Here is a 21949-nt window from a genome sequence, read left to right as displayed (position 1 = left end):
ATCCCTGTTCCATTACCAAACATCTTCCTGTGCCATTTCCTTGCAGTACAGCCCTCTTACCTATGTAAAAAAGCCCTCCTGAATAATTCAGTCTTTGATCGTTTGTAGAAAGCCGGGAGAGTGGGAGGCCTTCCTAATGTCATCAGGCAGACCATTCCATAAAGTGGAGGCCACACCAGAGAATGAACATATATGGGTAGTCGTTGATTCATTTGCAGGGTGGCACCTGCAGAAGTCCCTTTCAGATGAGTGAAGCTGTTGTGGTGGACTGTAGGAAGAAAGGCGGTTATTCAGATATGATAGACCAAAGCCATGAAGGGCTGTGTATGTGATAACTAATATCTTGACTTGAACCCAGGACCTGATGGGCAGCCAATGGAATGATTACAAAATGGGAGAAATACGCATGCTCTACCTAGCTCCCAATAATAACCAAGCTGTGGTATTCTGCTCCAACTGGAGTCTGAGTTGACTTTGAGGGAAGACCTATGTAGAATGCATTACAGTAGTCTAGTTTCAATGTTATTATAGCATGGATCCCACTGTCCAGATTAGTTGTTTCAAGACCATCTTCCAGGATAGACTGACTGGAATAAAGCATTTTTTTGCAACTGCATTTACTTGCTTTTCCGGCAGCAATGCTGGATCATAATCCCTAGGATTTCAACTGAATCAGCAAGGGTCAAATGAACCTCATCAAAAGTGGGGAACACAATGTCTTTCAAAATCTCTGTTTTCACAACCAGCATTACTTACATCTTGTCTGGGTTCAGTTTCAATTTGTTCAATTTCAGTTATTTGGTCACAGCAGTCAGACAGCAACTCAAGACCTCTACTGCCTCACCATGGAATTTAGATAAAGAGACATAGAACTGGGCGTCATCTGCATATTGATGACATACAATTCCAAATCTATGAATAATTTCTCCTAAAGGCTTTGCATAAAGGTTAAATAACATGGGGATTAGATTACACCCTCTGGAGCCCACTAGACAACCCACACATGGAGGATAGCTGGTCTCCAATGGCAACTCTTTAAATCCAATCTATGAGGAACGATTTAAACCAGTTCAAGGCACATCCCCTGGTACATACTTCTGCTTCCAAACACCTCAACAGGATGGCATGATGTACTGTATCAAAGGCTGCAAATAGATCCAGCAACAAAGAAGCATAGTCTCTGTCTACATTCAAATGGAGGTCATCTTATAAGGCCACCAAGCCATCTCTATCCCATAGTCCAGCCTGAAACCAGACTGAAAAGGGTTGACTCCAGAGCACAAGAGTTACCCAAGAAGACTTGGAGCTTGCCCACTCTTTTTCTCTTTAGCACTTTACATAGAGACTGGATGATAATTGGTCACATCATTTTTGTGTAGGAATGGATTTTTTTAAAAGTAGCAGATGGATAATGTCTCTTTGAGTGGCCAAGGGAAAGCACCCTCATTTAGTGAATGATTTATGATAGTCACCAAATGCTCATTAATGAGTCCTTACATGATTATAGCAGCCAAGATGGGCAAGGGTCCAGTGCACAAGTGGTGGCCTTCGCATATCCCAGGATCCTGTCAATATTCATCACAAGTTTACTAACTTTATTTTAAATTCTTTGAACTCCACTTGAGTTTCTTACTAGCCATGATACTAGCAATATCATAGTGCTATTAGATGTTCAGGATTAAACCCACACTCAGAAAGAACTTGAATCAGAAGATCAGATATAAAGTTTACTGTTAAATTTGAAATTACATACAGTACCAAAAGATGTTAAATTAATTTGCTATCTTTTACAAATCTGACTACAATTGATAGATTTTCACCAGCTCTCACATCATAAGTCTTGTCAGCTTTTACACAGTAAGAATTTACTTCAAGGTTTTGGTAAAGGGAAACAATGTTTTCAATAACTATTGATCCCAGGTTATTTCATTTTGCGTATCTGGGTATATTCAATATGCAGATTATTGAAAACTTTTCAAATGATTCACAAATTAAAGCCTTCTAAAGATGCTACCCTGCAAACAGGTAAGATCAACAACTGCCTGTATACAAGCATTTTCTATGGTGCTCCCCATCTTGTTGAATAGATTGTTGGAGGATGCCAGGAAGGCTCCCACACTTTTATCATTCCTTAAACTACGTAAAACAGAATAGTTCTAGAGAGGCTTCAAACAACAGCCAGTTTGGTGTAGTGGTTAAGAGTAAAGATGGGCACAATCTGAATTACGATTTCAACCCCCCCCCCCCCGATTTTGGCGTTTTCACCATCATGACTCAGCTAATCGGTTCTGTCCATGGCAACCGATCCAGCGGTCGGGAGTTTGCTTGTTCGGGACTTGATTGGATGGGTCAGTTTCTGTTCGGAATTGCAGACACTCTTGCGCTAGTAATTTATTCCCGGGGCAACGGAGTCAGGGAAATGAACTGTGTTTGCCCTCCTTCTGTCACCCTCGAAACACGAATGGAAGCCCAGCTTTCCTTGATTAGCAGGCTTCCTTCCAACCATGGAGCAGCAACCCTTGTCCTGGGGAAAGGCAAAAGGCAGTGCGGGTGGCTGGGAGGCCACCTGCGCTGTTCGCCTTTCCCCAGGACAAGGGGCGCGTGGGCAAGCTAGCCGCCCCTTGTCCTGGGGAAAGGCAAAAGGCAGTGCGGGTGGCTGGGAGACCGCCTGCGCCGTTCGCCTTCCCCCAGGACAAGGGGCGTGCGGGCAAGCCAGCCGCCCCTTGTCTTACGGGGCAGGTGAACAGCGTGGGCAGCCTCCAACCCACTAGCGCTGCCGCCAGCTCCGCAGTGCACCGGGACAGCCAGCTTGCTGCGTGGGCGGGGGCGACTCAGGAGCGCGCGCGCGCGCACACACGCAAGAGCCTGACTATGGTTGCCCTGGGTGCTGGCCTCCCCGATTCCCGATTGCGGACCAGAAACAAGAGTTGATCGTTTAGAATCGGTGGCCTGCGTTCGGCAGCAGCCCAGATCCACGAATGGCTGAATAGGAAATTTTTTTGGGGTCGGGCCCATGTCTAGTTAAGAGTGGTGGGACTCTAATCTGGAGAACTGGGTTTGAGTCTGCACTCCTCCACTTGAAGCTGACTTGGGTCGGTCACAGCTCTTCCAGAGCTCTCTCAGCGGCCACCCACCTCACGGGGTGATTATCCTTAATGATAACATACTTTGTAAACTGCTCTGACTGGGCATTAAGTTGTCCTGAAGGGCAGTATATAAATCGAACAGATCCAGATCCACAGCCATGTTAGTCTGTAGTAGCAAAATAGTAAAGAGTCCAGTAGTAAAGACTAACCAACTTTATTGTAGCATAAGCTTTTGAGAATCACAGTTCTCTTCGTCAGATACATGGAGGGTATGAAGAAACTGGCCAGAGATATATAGGTGGTGAGGGGAGGGGGGGAGTAGATGCAAAACAATGAAGACTTGAAACAGCTACTGATGAAGGTTAAAGGAGAAAGTGCCAAGGCAGGATTACAGCTGAAAAGTAATGGCTACAAAGAAATTACTACTCATAAATTGCCCTCCAGAGCAACTGGGTGGTGAAACAGGATGCTGAACTAGATGGACCATTAGTCTGATCCAGCAAGCCCTTCTTAAGTTCATATGTGAGCCATCAAGAAAAAGAGTATCATTTTAAATTTGTGTACAAGGTAAGGATGTGCATAATAATAATAATAAGAAGAAGAAGAAGTAGAAGTGAGGCTGTAACAGCCAAGATCTTAAGAAGAAAGCACCTTAAGATTCTTTATTAAGTATGCTACTACTGTTCTCTTCCTCCTAAGTATTTACTTATTTATTCTCAATATGTGACAAATATATTTATAATGTTGCAGTCTAGGAATTTGCTGTGAATCCCTATGATATATCAGTCATTTAAAATTAGCTTAAATTTCATCAACTTAAATTTCAACTTCTAATTGGACAGTTCTCACAGGACTGTTGTGAGGATAAAATGGAGTAAAGGAGAGTGATATAAGCTGCTTTTAGATCTCCATTAGGGAGAAAGGCATGATTAAAATAAATGTACTTCCTGCAAAGCATAAAAATATGCTGTTTTAAAATCTCCAGTGAGAGATAAATTTTCAGAAAGCTGAATTTGCTTTCTGCAAATTCTGTGCTAGAATTACTACAGGAGCACAAACCAGATTTTATTAAAGGTAAAGTCCAGGCTTTCTTATTCAGACTAATATCATCCCTGTTACCCTTCCATCTGGCTGGTCACCTCACCACCATTCAAGGAGGAGAGGGAAAAAGTTGTTTCAAGCCTCATGAGGTCATGGCAAAAAACAATGTCCCCACACTGTCCCTCGTAACATTTTTAATACCCATTGGGAATATATCATGGAGCAGCAGGCAGCTACCAGGAAAAGACAACTGACTACAGCATAAAGAAGAGGGTTAAACATCTTGACGATGTTATGATGTTTTTCTTTTCCTATTACCCTAATTTAACCAAACAGCAAAACGCTGTCCCCCCAGACATACAAGAGATGGGGAATAGATGTTCCAGGCAGCCATACTAGTCCAAAGAAAAATGTAAAAACAAAACACATTTTCTGATGCATAATCCACTATAGCAAAGGCTACTAATCATAAAAAGTGCTCTTCTCATTTAGGGAGGAGCAGCTGCCAAAAAGGTTGTGCAGGATTTTTTTGTCTTGCCTGCCCAGCAAATTTTTAGCACAAATCATCAGCAAAGCTGATTTAAGTTTTTTAAAAAGATCAACTCTCATCAACTGCTAGATAACAAGCCCAGTTAGCATCATATGGTTAACAAAATCAAGGACAGTTAGAGTCTAAATAATAAATAAGCATTTACTTTTAATACAAGGGTGGAACCAAAACAGATGGTACGGTTGTATCACGCTACCAAGGTTTATAAAAGCACAGTTGAAACTTAGGCCTTTTCCACATGTCCTTAAAGGGATGGCCCACTCACTGAATGCTGATGGCTTTTCCTCTTGACTCTAGCCGTCTTCATTTTCAAAATGGTTGTAGGCTGTTCAGCTTCCATTTTTTAGGTGTTTCTTCTGCGACCACATTTGCCAGTCTTTTCTTTTGTTGTGGCTTGACGGAGCATTTTTTCTTCATTCTTGGACATGTGAATGGTAAAAGCACTCCAAGGAATCCTCCAATCGCTGCCTGGCTCCTCCCCACAAGCTCTCAGCAGGCAATTGTGCATGTGCAGAGCAAAAACAACATTTTAAAGCAAGGTGGGCAACGGTAATGGAAGTGCCTGACCTCTCGTCCAGCCCCACTTTTTATAGGAGCTGTTGAGGCTACCTGCAACCACAAAGCACAAGGTAAGTGCTTTTGGGGAGTGTGTGTGGAGGCTGAGTTTTCAGAGTGACTCAGCAAAATACACACAATAAGTGGGACAAGGGCAGGACAAGGATGGGAAAGACCAGCTGTGTGGAAACAACCTTAGTTAAAAGAAAAAAAACACTTCCACGTGAGTTTTATATGCAGTCTAATTATTTGCTGTGGAGCAATCCCCCAAATATTGTATTTTATATTGCTCTTTCAATCTACCTGCATTTTCCTGCTTTTCTTTCTGTTAATTTTATATGTTCAATAAAGATTAAAGGTTATATGTGTCTGGGGTCCACAGCCCAGCCCCCAGACTTACCTGGAGAAGAGGACGGGAGACCCTCGGGAGACAACTGCCCAGCTGCCTCAACAGACAGTTCTCCAGGGTTGAGCAGTCCCGGTAACCCAGCAGTAGATTCAGGGTGCCCAGAGGCTCCAGGAAAGGCAGCACAACCAGCAGCAAGTGTGGGAGGGAGAGTGCCAGAGGGGGAAGCCATCCAGGGAAGGGCAGCCACGCTCAGCATCAAGGGACAGGCAGCCCAGACGCCGGCTGGGGCGGCACCTCATGAGCAAGGCCAGGGAAGCGCAGCCACACCCAACATCAAGGGACAGGCAGCGGCAGCCCAGACACCGGCTGGGACAGCACCTCATGAGTAAGGCTAGGGAAGTGCAGCCACACCCAGCCCCAATGGACAGGCAGCTCAGATGCCAGCTGGGGCGGCACCTCATGAGCAGAGGCGGCCAAGGCATGTCACCTGGAAAGGCCCTGCCAGCCCTGTCCTGCAGGAAAGACTGAGGGAGAAGGAAGAAAAGGAGACCCACCTGGGGGAAGCCTCAGCTGGGATACATTTGCATTTAACCCCACCCTGCTAGAGAGGCAAGGAAGGCCAGGAGGTGTTAGTGAAAGGGAAGGAACACCTGAGGGCAGACACCGCTGGGCAGCATCAGGAGACGGAGGGAAGGAAGGAAGGGGGGTGGGGGGTGGCAGGTAAAGGAAACCCTATAAAAGCTGGCTAAGGAGAGTGTTCATGGTGGGTTGTGTAGGAGTGATGGAGTGGAGCGAGAGGGTGTGAGGAGGCAAGGAGGAAAGTTGAAGGAGGAGGAGATGCAGGAGATTGAGGGAGATGACAGGAGCAGGTTGAGCAGGAAAGCGAGTGGACTGAGAGGGAGTCTGGGTGATGTATACCGCCCCTCCTTCCACAGAGCAGGGTCCTGCAGCATCCCTGACACCCCTTTGAACTCAGAGCCAGCCATGCTGGTGCCCAGCCGAGCAGTGCCCGTGACAAGCCCTGACAATATATTATTATCCTCGCCATTATCCAAGCACAAACAAAAGATCCCTTGACATGGAAGACTAGGAATGTATGTGTGAACATAGTTTGCAATTGTACTCAACATTTCTGGTAACCCTGCCACAGGTGCATCTTTCATGCATATTCTAGTGCCCTCTTTTTCTATAGGTTGGCTACATTGTTTTATCATAGCACAGATTGTAAGTTTACACCAATAAAGTCTCAAATCCAGAACTGCACCAGTCAGGATCCAACTCCAAATCTATCAGTGACCGTTATGTTCCAAACTTCTGGTGCAATATTGACTCAACAGCAACCCTTCCTCATAGACACCAAGGTGAAATCAGATAAATAAGAGGATCTCTAAGCCCTTTAGTCTCTGTGGAGGGCTTTCATCCACAACTGTCTTCTAATCACCATGAACACGACAACACTGGAATCTTCTTCTTCAAGACAGGTAGAGCATGACCTCTCTCCCATTCTGCTTTCTTTCACAAATTAATCCTTTCACACCAGTCTTCCTGGTTCCCCTACTTTAGCTCTTCCAGATCACAGCCTTGAAAGCCTATTAACATGGTAAATTGATATAAGAGATAGAGTACTACTGCCATCTTATGGAGATTCTGAAGGCATAACAAGGTTCTAATACTTTTCTATAATCTGCACTGTCAAATAGATGATGATGTTTTTTTCCAGAGCTGGCTTCTAATGACTTAAGATAATGAAAATAACTCTCTTTTAAAATGTAGAAAGACAAAAATATTTCTAAAGAATTGTGTGTAATCCTAAAGCATACTCATTCATAGACCAACTTTTAATAAAATATCACATTTCCTAATTTGTGACTCTGTTTTTGTGACCCACAAGATTGCAGTCTTTAGCCCCCCACCCCGCCAGAAGAGCTTATAGGTAACCCAGAGGAACCTGGAGCAGTTCTCCATTAGATCAGCACAGACCAGTCATTTGTGGTGACTAGGATTCCTTTTTTTAATTTCTTTTCAAAATTGCCTCCTTTCATGGTATGTATCTCACAATTCAGAACTGAAGGGAAGAAGATCATGGAACAAATCAGAGCAATGTTGTGATTAATACTGATGAGAGTTCCACCAATTGGTAAATATGGAAATGTCAATTTTAAAAAGCATTTTAAAAGATGCGTTGGTGACTATAAGCCTCACTATCTCTTCCTAGCTGGCCTCTTTTTCTGCAGCTCTCCTTTCTTCTTCTGTTCTTAGAGGCACTCATCTTTGATTGCTACTGTCTGATCTGAACTTTGCTCAGTGGTGGCCTCCTTCCTTCAGTTCTGTGTAGTGAAGGACATACCACGTGAGTGGCCAAAGAATAGGTCAGTCACCACTAGACATGGGCATGAACAGAAAAAAAAATGAACACCCTGTTCGTCATTCGTTGCCATCCATGAACAACGAACAATGAACATGGATGACCATGAACTGTTCCTGGACATGTTCGCTGTCTGTTGTTTGCGAAGGCCAGAACCACCCCCACCCCCCATTTAGCCCCCTCCCCTCAAACCCACTTACCTGGTCCTTTAAAGATCCCTTTAAACTATCAGCTGGCAGGTGGCAGGGGGGATTTCCCCCTGCCACCTGCCAGCTGATAGTTTAAAGGGCCCTGTCCTGGCAAAAACAGCAGTGTCTGCTGGCAGCTAGTTTGAGGGGTTGCAAAAGTGACCTTCCCAATGTCCAATACCCACCAAATTTTCAGGGGGCATAGTCCTCACTGTCCTCTGAAGACCCCCCAAGGTTCAGATAGATTGCACCCTAGGAAAGGCATGATCCATGGGTCTCCCCGTTGGCTGTCATTTTCTTTTCACAGTGGCAAAAACAGGACTCTCTGCTGGAAGTACTTAGAAGGGTTAAAGCCAGAAGGAGTTCAGACAGAGTTCAGTCTCTCCCTGCCTCTGGTTGCCAAGGGGATTGATTGCCTGTGCCAGACTGTCTGGCTTGATGTACGGCTGCCGAAGGCAACGAAGGAGGCTTGCAACGACCACCTGTTTGTTTAGGATGGGGCCTCATGAACAGCTTGTTCGCAAACAGCAGATTAGGCTGTTCGTGGGTTTTTTCTGTTCGTAATGCTGTTCATGCCCATGTCTAGTCACTACATAATATGTTTGCTGGGGAAGAGCTTTGGAAACCCTGCAGAATATGTCCCCTCAATTCAGTTGTGTTGCCAGATTGGAGTAAAGGCTGCTGGTAGCACAAAGGCACTGACACTCCTTTAAGCACTGGAAAGATCTGCTGTTATGCTGTTCCTAGAGAAGAAGCATCTGGGAGCCCCTCTTTTAGGTTAAAATTTGCAGACTTCCTAAATGCAATTTATTATTTTCTTCTCAGGCAGTGCCTCACCTTCCCATACAGCAAAAGTGGTCATGAGGAACAGCCAGATAGAGTTTTGGAATGTGGAACAGTATAATATATGTGTTAATGTTCTCAGCTTTCCTCAAGCAATCCCTTTCTATCATGGGCCTAGGAAAAGTGAAAATAGAGAGAATCAGCCCATTAACAAGGGGGGAAATGAAGGGAATAGAACAACTGAGCTAAAGTGATAAGCATGCAAAAAGATTGGGCAGAGTTGTCCCAGTAGTTAGCTGCATGTTCTGACACTGTATTTATTTACAATGTTCCAATATTGGCAAGCTCTTCCAAGTTCCTGAATGTGTTCCTGTTTCCTGTGTTAGCCAAAGCTCGTCATTGCTGACTGACCAACAGAGAATGCTCTAATGAACTGGCTTTAGTTCTCCTTCCTCTTCAGAAACACTGAAATGACTTGGCACACCTTGCTGCCCTGTTGTGGGCCAGCTGGATACAGTCCCGATTGCATATCTATTTTACGAGGTTCCCAACAGGGACATACTTTGTGAGAGAGCTTGTGTAAAAAGACGTCAAACAATGTGATCTTTTTAAAGCCAAGCCCTTGATGTGCACAGAGTACACCATCCATCTGTACTTCTTACTGATCTATGACTATGGAGGCTGGTGACATTCCAGGCACCCTTTTGTAAGGATGAGCTTGTTATATTCCAGGCTTAAGGGTATCATTTATGCAGTGGCCCTACAGACTAAGATGAAAAAAGGCAAAACATGGCTAGAGTAGTAACTTTGTACATTGCAAGGAAGTGTTGCCAGAGGATGCACAAGTGCATACATCCCTTTTTTCATGCTTCTGGAATATGTGATGAACAAATGCTTGCTTTTTCATTGTTGTCAGCACATCTTAGAATCCTAGAATCCTAGAATCATAGAGTTGGAAGGGGCCATACAGACCATCTAGTCCAACACCCTTCCCAGTGCAGGATCAGCCTAAAGCATCTCTGACAAGTATTCATCCAGCCTCTTCTTGAAAACTGCCAGTGAGGGGAAGCTCACCACCTCCCTAGGCAGCTGATTCCACTTTTGAACTACTCTGACGGTGAAAAAGTTTTTCCTAATATCCAGTCAGTACCTTTGTGCATGTAGTTTTAGCCCATTGCTTCGCGTCCTACCCTCTGCTGCCAACTGGAACAGCTCCCTGCCCTCCTCCAAATGACAGCCTTTCAAATATTTAAAGAGAGCAATCATGTCCCCCCTCAACCTCCTCTTCTCCAAACTAAACATTCCCAAGGCCCTCAGCCTTTCCTCGTAGGGCTCAGTCTCCAGACCCCTGACAATCCTCATCGCTCTCCTCTGCACCCTCTCGATTTTGTCCACATCCTTTTTGAAGTGAGGCCTCCAGAACTGCACACAGTACTCCAGGTGTGGCCTGACCAAGGCAGTATAGAAAGGGGCTATGACCTCCTGCGATTTCGATGCTATGGCCCCTTTGATACAACCCAGGATTGAATTAGCCTTTTTTGCCACCGCATCACACTGACTGCTCATATTCAGTTTACAGTCCACTCTTACCCCAAGATCCCTTTCACATATACTACTGCCCAGAAGTGTATCCCCCATCCAGTATTTGTGCTTCTCATTTTTGTGGCCCAGATGTAATACTGTGCACTTGTCTTTGTTGAATTGCATCCTATTCACAGCTGCCCACTTCTCCAGAGTATTCAGGTCTTGTTGAATTTTAATTCTATCTTCTTGGGTGTTTGCTACCCCTCCCAATTTGGTATCATCAGCAAATTTAATGAGCAGCCCTTCCACTCCTTCATCCAGATCATTGATAAAAATATTGAAAAGTACTGGGCCCAAAACCGAGCTCTGCGGCACCCCACTGGACACCTCCCTCCAATCTGATGAAACGCCGTTGACCACCACTCTTTGAGTGCGGTCCTCCAACCAGTTCCCTATCCACTGAACTGTCCTATAGTCCAGTCCACAGTCTTCCAGTTTGCCCATCAGAATGTCATGGGGGATCTTATCAAAAGCTTTACTGAAATCCAGATAAATCACGTCAACAGAGTTCCCCTGATCCAGCAAGCTGGTCACTCGATCAAAGAAGGAAACCAGGTTGGTCTGGCAGGATCTGTTAGGAACAAAACCATGCTGACTTCCCCAGATCACTGAGCGGTCCAGATTAAGATGAAAAAAGGCAAAACATGGCTAGAGTAGTAACTTTGTACATTGCAAGGAAGTGTTGCCAGAGGATGCACAAGTGCATACATCCCTTTTTTCATGCTTCTGGAATATGTGATGAACAAATGCTTGCTTTTTCATTGTTGTCAGCACATCTTTGTAATGTGCAAAGTCTCATCACTACCAATTCTGCTTTATAGAAATCACTAAAACAGGTTTGTTTGGGTCATGGGAATTATTGCCAGAATAATGGGAGTGTAGTGTGTTGTAGTCTTTAGAGATTCAGATCACACCTGGGGAGAGCTGGGCTCAAATCTGGACTTACTAGAGGGCAATATCCCATCCTCGCTTCCTTGGGCCCTGGCCTTGCTCAGTGGACTGGCAGGAGCAAAACAGGGGGAGATGACATTTGTGACACTACTTCCAGGTAAGTACTCAGAGTCAGAAGTGACATAATGGTGTCACATGACAGTAACAGTTCCCTAAATGTTCATGGTTTTTAGAGCATTGCATGATACCATGATGTCACTTCTGGCTACTCACCTGAAAATGATGCTACAGTATTGTGCATTGCCATTTCCCCAACTCTCCACCCTTAATACTCCACCTCGCTGGATCTTCCCTGCGGGTGGCCCTAATTTAGTTCTTTGGAGGAAGGATGGAATAAAAATCTATTAAGTAACTAAAATGTCAGTTGAGGAACAGGAGTCAGTCCTATACTCTTAAACACTGCTGAAATTTGAAAAAGAAAAATCTTTGTATGTATGTCCAAAATGCATATTTTTGACAAAGGCTGGTATAACTTCAGCAGTTTTGGACTTTTTTTGGTGATATGTAGGCAAGGAAGCTTTCATGGGCACTCTTGAAGAATATATCTTGTTCCTGTTTCAGCAGTCCATTTTTTTCAGAGTTTATCCCATCTTGAAAATTTCATCTCTTACTTAATACTAAGAGATTTGCCTAAACCAGTGATGGTGAACCTATGGCACGTGTGCCACAGCTGGCACGCAGAGCCCTCTCTGTGGGCACACAAGCCAAGTCGCCAGATTGCTAGGTCCAGGGCTCATTTGGAGGGGGAATGCCTGAAACGGCATTCCGGTAGCTCTGAGCAGAGATCACATGGGTTTTGGCCCTGCCCATGTGATTCCTTTTCCTCAACGCTGCCTCCTTGCTGCCTGTCTCTTTAGCAGCAGGAAGCGGAGGCAGCAGCCAGGCTGCTGAGGCTGGCTTTCTAAAGGAGAGTAAGCTGCTTTGATTTCACTTGCTTTACTTTCAGTCGTGGCTCTTGAGTGAGTGAGAGTGAGAGAGAGAGAGAGTGCTTGCAAGCCGGGCTGCTGGTCTAAAGAAGGGCAAACTGCTTTGATTTAACTTGCTTTACTTTCATTCATGGCTCCTGAGTGAGTGAGAGTGAGAGAGAGAGAGAGTGCTTGCAAGCCGGGCTGCTGGTGTAAAGAAGGGAAAACTGCTTTGATTTCACTTGCTTTACTTTCGTGAGAGAGAGAGACACACACTGACTGACTGCAAGCCAGGCTGCTGGTGTAAAGAAGGGTAAACTGCTTTGATTTAACTTGCTTTATTTTCATTCGTGACTCTTGAGTGAGTGTGAGTGTGAGTGAGTGAGAGTGAGAGAGTGAGAGAGAGAGTGAGAGAGTGAGTGCATGCAAGCCGGGCTGCTGGTGTAAAGAAGGGCAAACTGCTTTGATTTCACTTGCTTTATTTTCATTCATGGCTCCTGACTGAGTGAGTGAGAGAGTGCTTGCAAGCCGGGCTGCTGGTGTAAAGAAGGGCAAACTGCTTTGATTTAACTTGCTTTACTTTCATTCGTGGCTCCTGAGTGAGTGAGTGAGTGAGTGAGAGAGAGAGAGAGAGAGAGAGAGAAAGAGAGAGAGAGATGTTCATTAGTTTGGACAACTATATGAACTGTTTTTTTCTTAACTAAAACCTCAGTATTCAGGTTTAATTGCAGTGTTGGCACTTTGAAATAAATAAGTTGGTTTTGTGTTGCAGTTTGGGCACTCGGGCTCAAAAATTTTCGCCATCACTGGCCTAGACACTAGACCATATGACAACTACATTTCAAAGCACTATCATATATACTTTTAAATATTTAGCCCTAATTTTCATCAATGTGCTCTCCCAGCTGAGCACTTTTGTACAGCTAAAATTAGCCATAGGCAATACCAAAAAGCAACCAAAGTTATGGTAGATAATTTCTTTGTAAAGTTGTCCCACCAATTGCGAAAGAAGACGACAAATGGTGGAGGCCAGCAGGTAACAGACTTATAACAACAACAACAACATTATTCAATTTATATACCGCCCTTCAGGACAACTTATCACCCACTCAGAGCTATTATTAAGTGTGCTATTATTATCTCCACAACAATCACCCTGTGAAGTGGGTAGTGCCGAGAGTGCTCTGGAAGAACTGTGACTGACCCAAGGTCACCCAGGCCGAATCCACAGTTCCCTACCTTCTGCTTTTCATGTGCATTAATCGCGCTGGATTCTATCCCGCAATGTCCCAGTCTGTGTTCACAATCCTTCTCTTACTGCCGCTGCCTCGCGCTATACTTCCCTGGTAGGATCACGCAATATGGAGCGGGCTTAGATCCGACATCGCCGATGACAACATCACATTCCTTTTTTTAATGTTTTCATCAGATTTCCGCTGTAGTGGTTTTTTGCTAAATTGCTATAGCGAGGCCACACCACTATGATGCCTGCAATTGGTTAATGTTATTCTATGCCTTCTTTGAAATCCATTGGACCATTATTCTGGCGGGCTAATTTGAACTTATATTTAAGGTGGGGGTGATCCAAACTCTCCAAACAGGCAGACTAATTATTTGATGCTTGAATGTAATGTTAGAATGATGGATTTCCACTACAACGGTAATTTCAACAGTTAAAAAAAAATTTTTTTTTACAGCCACTGATATTTCCGTTTGGCATCCTAAAAATGACACAGAAATGGAAATGACGCCACCCCTTGATGTCTCCACGGGGTTTTTGGACCACCCCGATTAAGATTTATGGCCGGGTTTGTGTAACAATGCTGGGAAAGTCCCCTTCAAAAAAAAAAAGGAAAGGGCGGGGCAGGAAGGCATGCTGCGGAGTGGAAAAGCTTGATAATTGCACAGCAAAGAGGGATGGTGTTCCGGAAAGGCTGCAAACACGGAAGTGGGGTGGTTTGAAGGGGGCAGTCTCCTTGTGAAACGCTTCTATTTGTCCACATCCACAGTGAGAACTGCGCAAGAGAAGCGTTTGAACACATGACAAATTCGTCTGAGGTGCAACGCGAAAGACGTGAGAGAATGGCGGGATTGAGGTAAGAGTATGTGAACAGCCCTCTGAGAAGCAAATAATGGGTGGGAAAAAAGCAGAAAACTTGAGACTTGTGGATTCGGCCCCAGCTGGCTTCAAGTGGAGGAGTGGGGATTGGGGAATCAAATCCGATTCTCCGGATTAGAGTCCTGCCTCTCTTGACCACTACACCAAACTGGCTTTCTTAACAGGAAAGAAGTATATTTTGTCAGTGTTGTGAGCAAATCCTGCTCACAATGAACTAAATTGTATTTCTCAGCAATCTTTCCAAATTTGTGTTTGCTATGATAACTGGAAAGTAAGACGGGGCACATAAAAAAGATAACTAGTATGCAGGAGAAAGTTTTCTTTGCATGTGTTTTTTCCTTTGGTTTGGTGTGCTTATATTTTTCAGAACTTAGCAGGGAAAAATGATTAAAAATAGTGGATGGGGGAAATTTGCAGAGCAGATTCAGTGGGAGGGGAAGGTTAAGCACTCCTTGATGGTCATTTTCACCCTTGAATTCCCTTTTCAGCCCTGTATTAATGATAAGACAAAAACAAAAAGAAGTAAAAGCGAGGCATAACTTTGTGGCAGAGCTACAGTGTTTTAAGAGGTCAACATTTCTGAAAGTTTGCACATTCCCTTTCAAAAAGAAATCTAACCTCTTAAAATTACAGTGATTGTGTCAATCTTTAAAGTCCTTTTAATTGTGCTTCATTAATGTAATATTCCATAAAAACACCCACCTTTTAAAATCCTTGAGGAAACAATGAATTGTTTTGTCTTTTTCTGAGGAAGAAACCAAATGATCCTTCTATTTAAAAGTAACATTTACATTTACATCCTTACATTTCCAAGTATTTCCAACATTTACATCCTTACATTTCCAAGTATTTATCCTAACTCTTACACTGTTTAAACTAGGGCAAGGAACTTGAGTTGCATTGCTTTTAATCAATGCTATAACTATCAACACTCATACCAATTAAGCATACCCAGCCATTGCTCCTTTCAGTGCAATCCTAGGCAAAGTTATTCCAGTCTAAGACCATTCATTTCAATGGATTTAGATTGCAGTGACTATCCTTAGGACTGCACTGTCAATCCTGTAAGGCTTGAAAGCCTGAAAGTATAGATATTAACAAAAAGCCTGATATTGCACTGTTGTTGTTTTCAAAGGCTTTTTCTATGAGCATACCCAGGAGAATTAATGAAACAATGGTGTTGAAATACGTTAGTCTAAGAACCAGATTAGACATGATGGCATTCATGGATTTGACCTGTGGATGGAGCCTCCATTTAAAAGGGATTTTAAAATGCTGCAAGGGCCACAGTGCAGGGGTCTGAGTTGTTCTTGTCCCCCCTCTCCCCCGCCTAAACTTGGGTGGGGCAAGGGTGAAACAAGTGAGCCTCAGTCTGCTGTGTTGCAGGCCCAACCAAAATCAAGACCTCACAGCATTTTTCAATTCCTTTAAAATGGCATTGTTGCTCACAGATCAGATTCATAGACTCTGTCACATGTAGTTTGACTGTTCCTGGTCTTGGCATATCATGTGTGCACATGAGCCCACACACGCATACTGGCACTTTGTTCTACTAAGATACAACAGGCAAAAAGAGAGAACTATGAGCAGAACCACAAGTGACAAAAGGCACAGATTGGACACTTGCCAGCTTCCCTCAAGTTTTGATGGGAAATGTAGGCAGTTTGGTGGAATGTTGGACAAGTGACAGTTGAAAAGTCCATTGGACAGCAGTCAGAGAGCGAAGCTGCGAGACCAGGATGCCTACATTTCCCATCAAAACTTGAGGGAAGCAGACAAGTGTCCAATCTGTGCTTTTTGTCACTTGTGGTTCTGCTCTATATTTATTTAAAATTAAGGGCTTTGATTGAAGCATATAATATTCACTTAAAATAAGTTTCAAAGTCTGCATAATCCCAATACACTCAGGACAACAGGATCTTTGGTGTTGAATAAAGGTGTAAGAATTGGAACAGGTAAAAAATGTATGATTAAATGGAAGCAAAAATGTCGTGAAAATATTTCAGTGAATCAATGGGAAAATTTATGGACTAAAGAAATGAAATTTACAGATTGTCAAATGTTAAGAGAAAATTGCTATAAATGTTTTTAAATGGTATATCACTCCTAAGGATATTGCAAAATCTAGTAAGGATTATAGCGGAAAGTGTTGGAAATGCCAATGTATGGGTGCACATTTCTATCACATGTGGTGGACATGTAAAATGGCAAAGAAGACACTGGATAAAAATACATGAGGAGATGCAAAAGATATAGAAATTTCACTTTGTGCTGGACCCTACAAATATGTTATTAAATATTTTACCAAGCAATATAATAGAAGAGCATAGTGAACTTTTCAAATATATGGTGACAGCAGCAAGAGTAGTGTATGCAACAAAATGGAAGGCAGAATCTTGTCCAGACATGACTGATTGGATGAATAAACTGTATGAATTTGCGTCGATGGCGTCGATGGCAAAATTAACTTCTTATATGCATAATAAACCAAATCAAGAATTTCAGGAAAATGGAAAGGTTTTTTTGAATATGTAGCTGCAAACTAAGAATAATTAAATGAAAAGTAATATTAAAATGGATCAATTGTTAAGCTAAATAGTTGAGTTAGCATGCTAATATGCAGAACATAATAAGATTGAATATAATGTTGAATATAAAATGTGAAATATAAAAGGCTGTACATAAAGTATCTTAAGTCTTAAGGGTGTGAGAATGAAAGAGTAGCTGTGGTGGTTCATCTGGTATAATGTACTGTTCCACACAGCACGCAGCAGCAAATCTGATGCCCCTGCAAAGTTTTAAGTAGGGCATGGAGTCTAGGATCTCACTTTGTTACAGTCATCCACTGATCTTCATAGGTGTACTGATTCTGAACATGGAGTTACTGTGACTAACAGCCATTAATGGCCTATCATCCATAAATCTGTTTAATCCCCCTTTAAAGTTAACTAAACTAGGGACCATCACTACATCTTGTGGCAGCGAGCTACACAAGTTAATTGTTTTTTGAGCGAAAAAGTACTATCTTTTGTTAGTCCTGAATTTGCAGCTCATCATTTTCCTTAGGTGCCCCTGAGTAATGGGAGAGGGATTACTATGGGAGAGGGACCAAAAGTTCTCTCTTTTGAGTGTCACCATCCAATACATCATTTTCCAAGCCTCTGTCATGTCCGCCCTTAGTCATCTTTCATTTAGGGCCACTTACCAATAGAGATGGGCATGAACAGAAAAAAAACCCCGAACATGATGTTCATTGTTGCCATCCACGAACAGGGACTCATGAACAACCATGAGCATGACCCTGTTCACGAACATGTTCGTGGTTGGCTGTTCGTGCAGGCCAGCAGGTTCTCCTCCAGCCATCATCCAAGTTTGGTCAAGATCCCTACCGCACCACTCCCAGAAACCCTACCTGAGCAGGCAGCAGGAAAAGTACCAATAATAAATAATAGCTTGGCCCAGAGCCTGGCAGCAGCCCTGGAACTTGAAGGGGTAGATCCCTACCACACCACTCCCAGAAACCCTACCTGAGCAGGCAGCAGGAAAAGTACCAATAGTAAATAATAGTTTGGCCCCAGAGCCTGGCAGCAGCCCTGGAACCTTAAGGGGTAGATCCATATCCCACCACACACAAAGAAAATTCAAGCTCCAATGCACTCTCCCTGTCTCTCTATCAAAATGCAAACAGCAGCTGTCTCTCCCTCTCCACTGTCTGCAAAGACTAGCCAGAGCTGGGAGCCCCCCTCCCCCATGGTCTTTGCTCTCTTGTAACAAATTTGGAGCTCCACACTTGGAAGGAAGACCTGCCTATCAAGCTGAATTGGGCTTAGATTGGGGCTTCCAGGGCAACAGCAGGAGTTCAGACAGAGTTCAGACAATCCCTGCCTACATTGCCAAGGGAATTGATTGCAGGCGCCAGACTGTCTGGCTTGACGAACAACTAACAATGCTTGCAACGACCACCTGTTTGTTTAGAATGGGGCCTCATGAACAGCTTGTTCTCGAACAGCAGATTGGGCTGTTTGTGGCTTTTCTTTGTTCATATTGCTGTTCGTGCCCATCTCTACTTACCAAAGAATGCTCTCAAGCTACTGATTTTGGATTCATAGATGGTTACCATGTATCTCTCATGTAAGTAGGGCTGCAAGATTTGGAAAAGGCAGTTCTTGCTCGCAACCAATGGAGAAGGCCAAGAGTATGATAAATGCCTTTGGAGGAGCGTGGGTGTACTTCATTCTCCTTGCAGCAAGGGTGAGAAGAATAAATAGCAGAAGAACAAAGAGCAGTGCTGCCCTGCCCACTCACTACTCCATCCTGTCCTAAGGAAAGAATTGAAGGAACATGCTGCTCTGGGTTCATGTGCTGTTTTCCTCCCTCACCCAGAGACATTGCTCAGTGAGTGTTTCCTTTCCGTATCAGAAATTCTGATTGATTCCCAAAACTTCCTTAATCATTAGGATATATAGTCTGGTATGCCATTGACAGAGAATGTAAAACATTGCAAGCTGTAACAGCATGATTGGCTATAACTTTAGTATACAGAGTATACTATAGTATACGTTTAGTATGCAGAGTTATGATCCTCTAAGCCTCTGTTTAGGAATGCACTAAAGATTCATGGTCTTGAAAGATGCTATTGATGAAACCTAATCTCAGTATTCTGGAACAACAGAGGGACACACTGAGAGATGGCACAGCAGGGTGTTTGGTTTTTTTAAAGCATGGGAAACACATGAAGATGACCTTAAAGAAAATACTGCAGGTGAAAGCAGGAATGGACTGTACAGTACATGGCTTGCTGCAAATGTCAGTTCAAGTGTTCGGCGAGTGGGAGTTGAGCTACTTTCTTCTCAGTCCTCAGCCTGGCTGGCTTTAGGTTTTGGGCTGCCTCCTACTACTTGTGTATCACTTGTTATTAGTGAGATCAATGGGACTGTTGTTGCCCAGGACAGTCACACAAGCTGTGCAGCTTAGTGGCAAAGTTTCACCAGCTTCCAATTGTAGTTTGTGCCAGCAAGGCACAGCCTGGTGTGAAGACTATGGAATTCCCTGTAACAAAACATTTTCCACTACATTCCCAAAGAAATATATATACTACATAACATACTGCAGGTTGGCAAAAAGTTTGGCCTAGCAATCTTTTATGACTATGGTTTGTTTCCTCCTTGAGGTTTTTTTTAGTAAAATCTATTATTCCTCTATTTAGACTATAATTTCAGTCCCTGTAAAGACTTAGCCAGAATTTATTTTTGCATTTTATACAACGTTAATGCTAATGATGCATGCTGATAATAGAAAAACAACTATTTTGTTTAAAATATTATTTATGGTGAGATCCTAACCACATGCATTTAAAAATAACCTGGATTCAATACAATTTACTCTCCAGTAAATTAATTTAGATGGCAGTTTCAACATATAACCCAGCACTACTGCTATGCTGTCAGACCTATAAAGTACAGGAGATGAACTTTTTAAAGAAAATCCACATGTGATAACCTTGGGAACGACTATTATTAAACTGGAGCTGTTGTTAATCATCAGTTTGATTCTGTTATATTGGCAGAAGACTTTGTGTGGGTAGGCAGGGGACCTGACTTTATTGCCCTTTTTAATGTATAGGCTGGCCTTTAAAGAAATGTTTGAGCTAAAAATTCAGCAATGGAGAGCATCAGTCTCTTTAGAATTGAGAAGGAATCATGCTTGGTTAAATTTGGAAAAATTTACTAGTGCCTGGTTCAAAGCTTTACCACCTGATTAATGAGTAACCTGCATTTGAATTAGTCAGTTGCTGCTCTCCCACTGTGTTATAGTTTCTTCTTTGCCACTATAAAGTTCTCCCCCTTTTTTATTTAGTCACTTACAGCCTTGGAAATGCCAGTGTCCTTAGGCAATCTGCTTGTTCTTATGCTTGGGACAACTTATGTTAGAGAGGGAAGCTCTGTACCGATGTTGCTGCAACAAGGTATGGCTGAGATTTCGTATTTTTCTCTAATTGTTTTTTTAAAAAAAGAGTGTTTAAATCATGTCAGCCTGTATCTTAACTGCACATTGCAAAAACGTAAGGAAACTTCTGTTATTGGGAAGGAGTTCTGTTTTTGCAGAATCTCACTCTTGCTGCAGTTCACTGAGCCTGCCCAAAGTGGACCCTCCCAAACAGCATCAGTGGCAAAGTAGGGACTGGGCTGGCAGTATCCTAAATTGTCATAACTTTATTTGGATACTGGTTGTCATGCGAATGTTACCTTTAGTTACAACAGTGAAGTTCTGCCTTTCATTTCAGCTGCTGCTTTCGGTGGAATAAGAGTGGGTTTGCACAGCCACTCTGCATTTGGCTGAATCGCTCCCCCGCTTTGGCTCAGATTGTATGGTGTATGTTACTCAATTTTGATCATTCATTGAGTGAAAAAAATGAGCTTCAACGTATATAGGGATGATTTGCAGTGACATGTTTCTGATGACCACATCCTACATCCTACAGCCATTGATAAGCCAAGAAAAATACCCCTCACATGCAGAGTGTATAGGTGAATCAATACTATATCTGGATAATTTCAGAGAAGTGATTGTTCTGTTGAGGAGGGGCTGTGGCTGAGTAGTTGGGCCCATGGTTTGCATATAAAACATCCAAACTTCAACCACTGGCCTCTCTAGGGCCAAAACAGATGTTAAAAGTCAAGCTTGGTTGCTTCTACTGTATTTTACCCAAACATGGAACTTGCTGCAACTTTGAAGGGCATTTTTAATCACGGAAGAGGTACACAAAGAAAAGGTTGCCTTCTTCCATGGTGTTTGTTCCCAGTCTTCAAAGTAGCTTGCCTTAAGACTGCTTAAAGAAAAAGATCTAGATGGCCTGACTTGATATAAGGACTTATATATATAGGTTGGTATATATATATACACACCAATATATATAATATATATATACCAATACACACACACATACATACATACCAACAAAGAATCATGTGGCTCACTAAATGACAAATTTATTTTTGTTTTGGGTATTTGAAGGCTAGAATGTACTTCATTTGGATCTGAAAGTTGAGACATTTTAAAGTCATTGAATATATTATCATCATGACCTCTCATATATTAATTATTTTTTGCTGGTTTTGTGACAAAGATACAAGCCATAGAAGAAAACTAATTTGCAGCTGGACCCTTGAAAAATATAAAGTCAATTCCAGAATAACCTCACAATAATTTCTAGTTTTAATACACTTTTTTCCAGATGGTGATTTTTCTTTTCTATTTGGTGTAAGAATATAACGTGTTGTGGAATTTTAATTATCAATTTTCACACTAGCAAATTTTGTACAGTGAAATATGATAAAGACATTGTGAGTCCCCCCCCCAGGGCAGGTGTCGTACTGGCCCATGGGGGGGGGGGTCACCTTGAGGCTGAGCACTTTGAAGTGAGAGGCAACAGGGCCAGCAAAGACAGGGAAGAAGGTTGTCCCACAATGAAGT

At 43.0% G+C, this 21949-nt stretch overlaps 1 protein-coding gene across 1 annotated transcript in view; it reads left to right on the top strand.

The window, feature by feature from the left end:
• The first annotated feature begins 20350 nt into the window (after window positions 1–20350).
• Window positions 20351–21949, top strand: part of OVCH2 (ovochymase 2) — a 43707-nt gene continuing 42108 nt past the window's right edge. The window contains exon 1 of the mRNA XM_054972457.1: window positions 20351–20441. Within this exon, the coding sequence (XP_054828432.1) occupies window positions 20351–20441 (91 nt within the window). The remainder of the gene's footprint in view (window positions 20442–21949) is intronic.

This window comes from Eublepharis macularius, chromosome 2, assembly GCF_028583425.1.
Source record: "Eublepharis macularius isolate TG4126 chromosome 2, MPM_Emac_v1.0, whole genome shotgun sequence".
Lineage (NCBI taxonomy): Eukaryota > Metazoa > Chordata > Lepidosauria > Squamata > Eublepharidae > Eublepharis > Eublepharis macularius.
The sequence above is the reverse complement of the archived record's forward strand: the minus strand, read 5'-3'. Positions and strand labels throughout refer to the sequence as shown.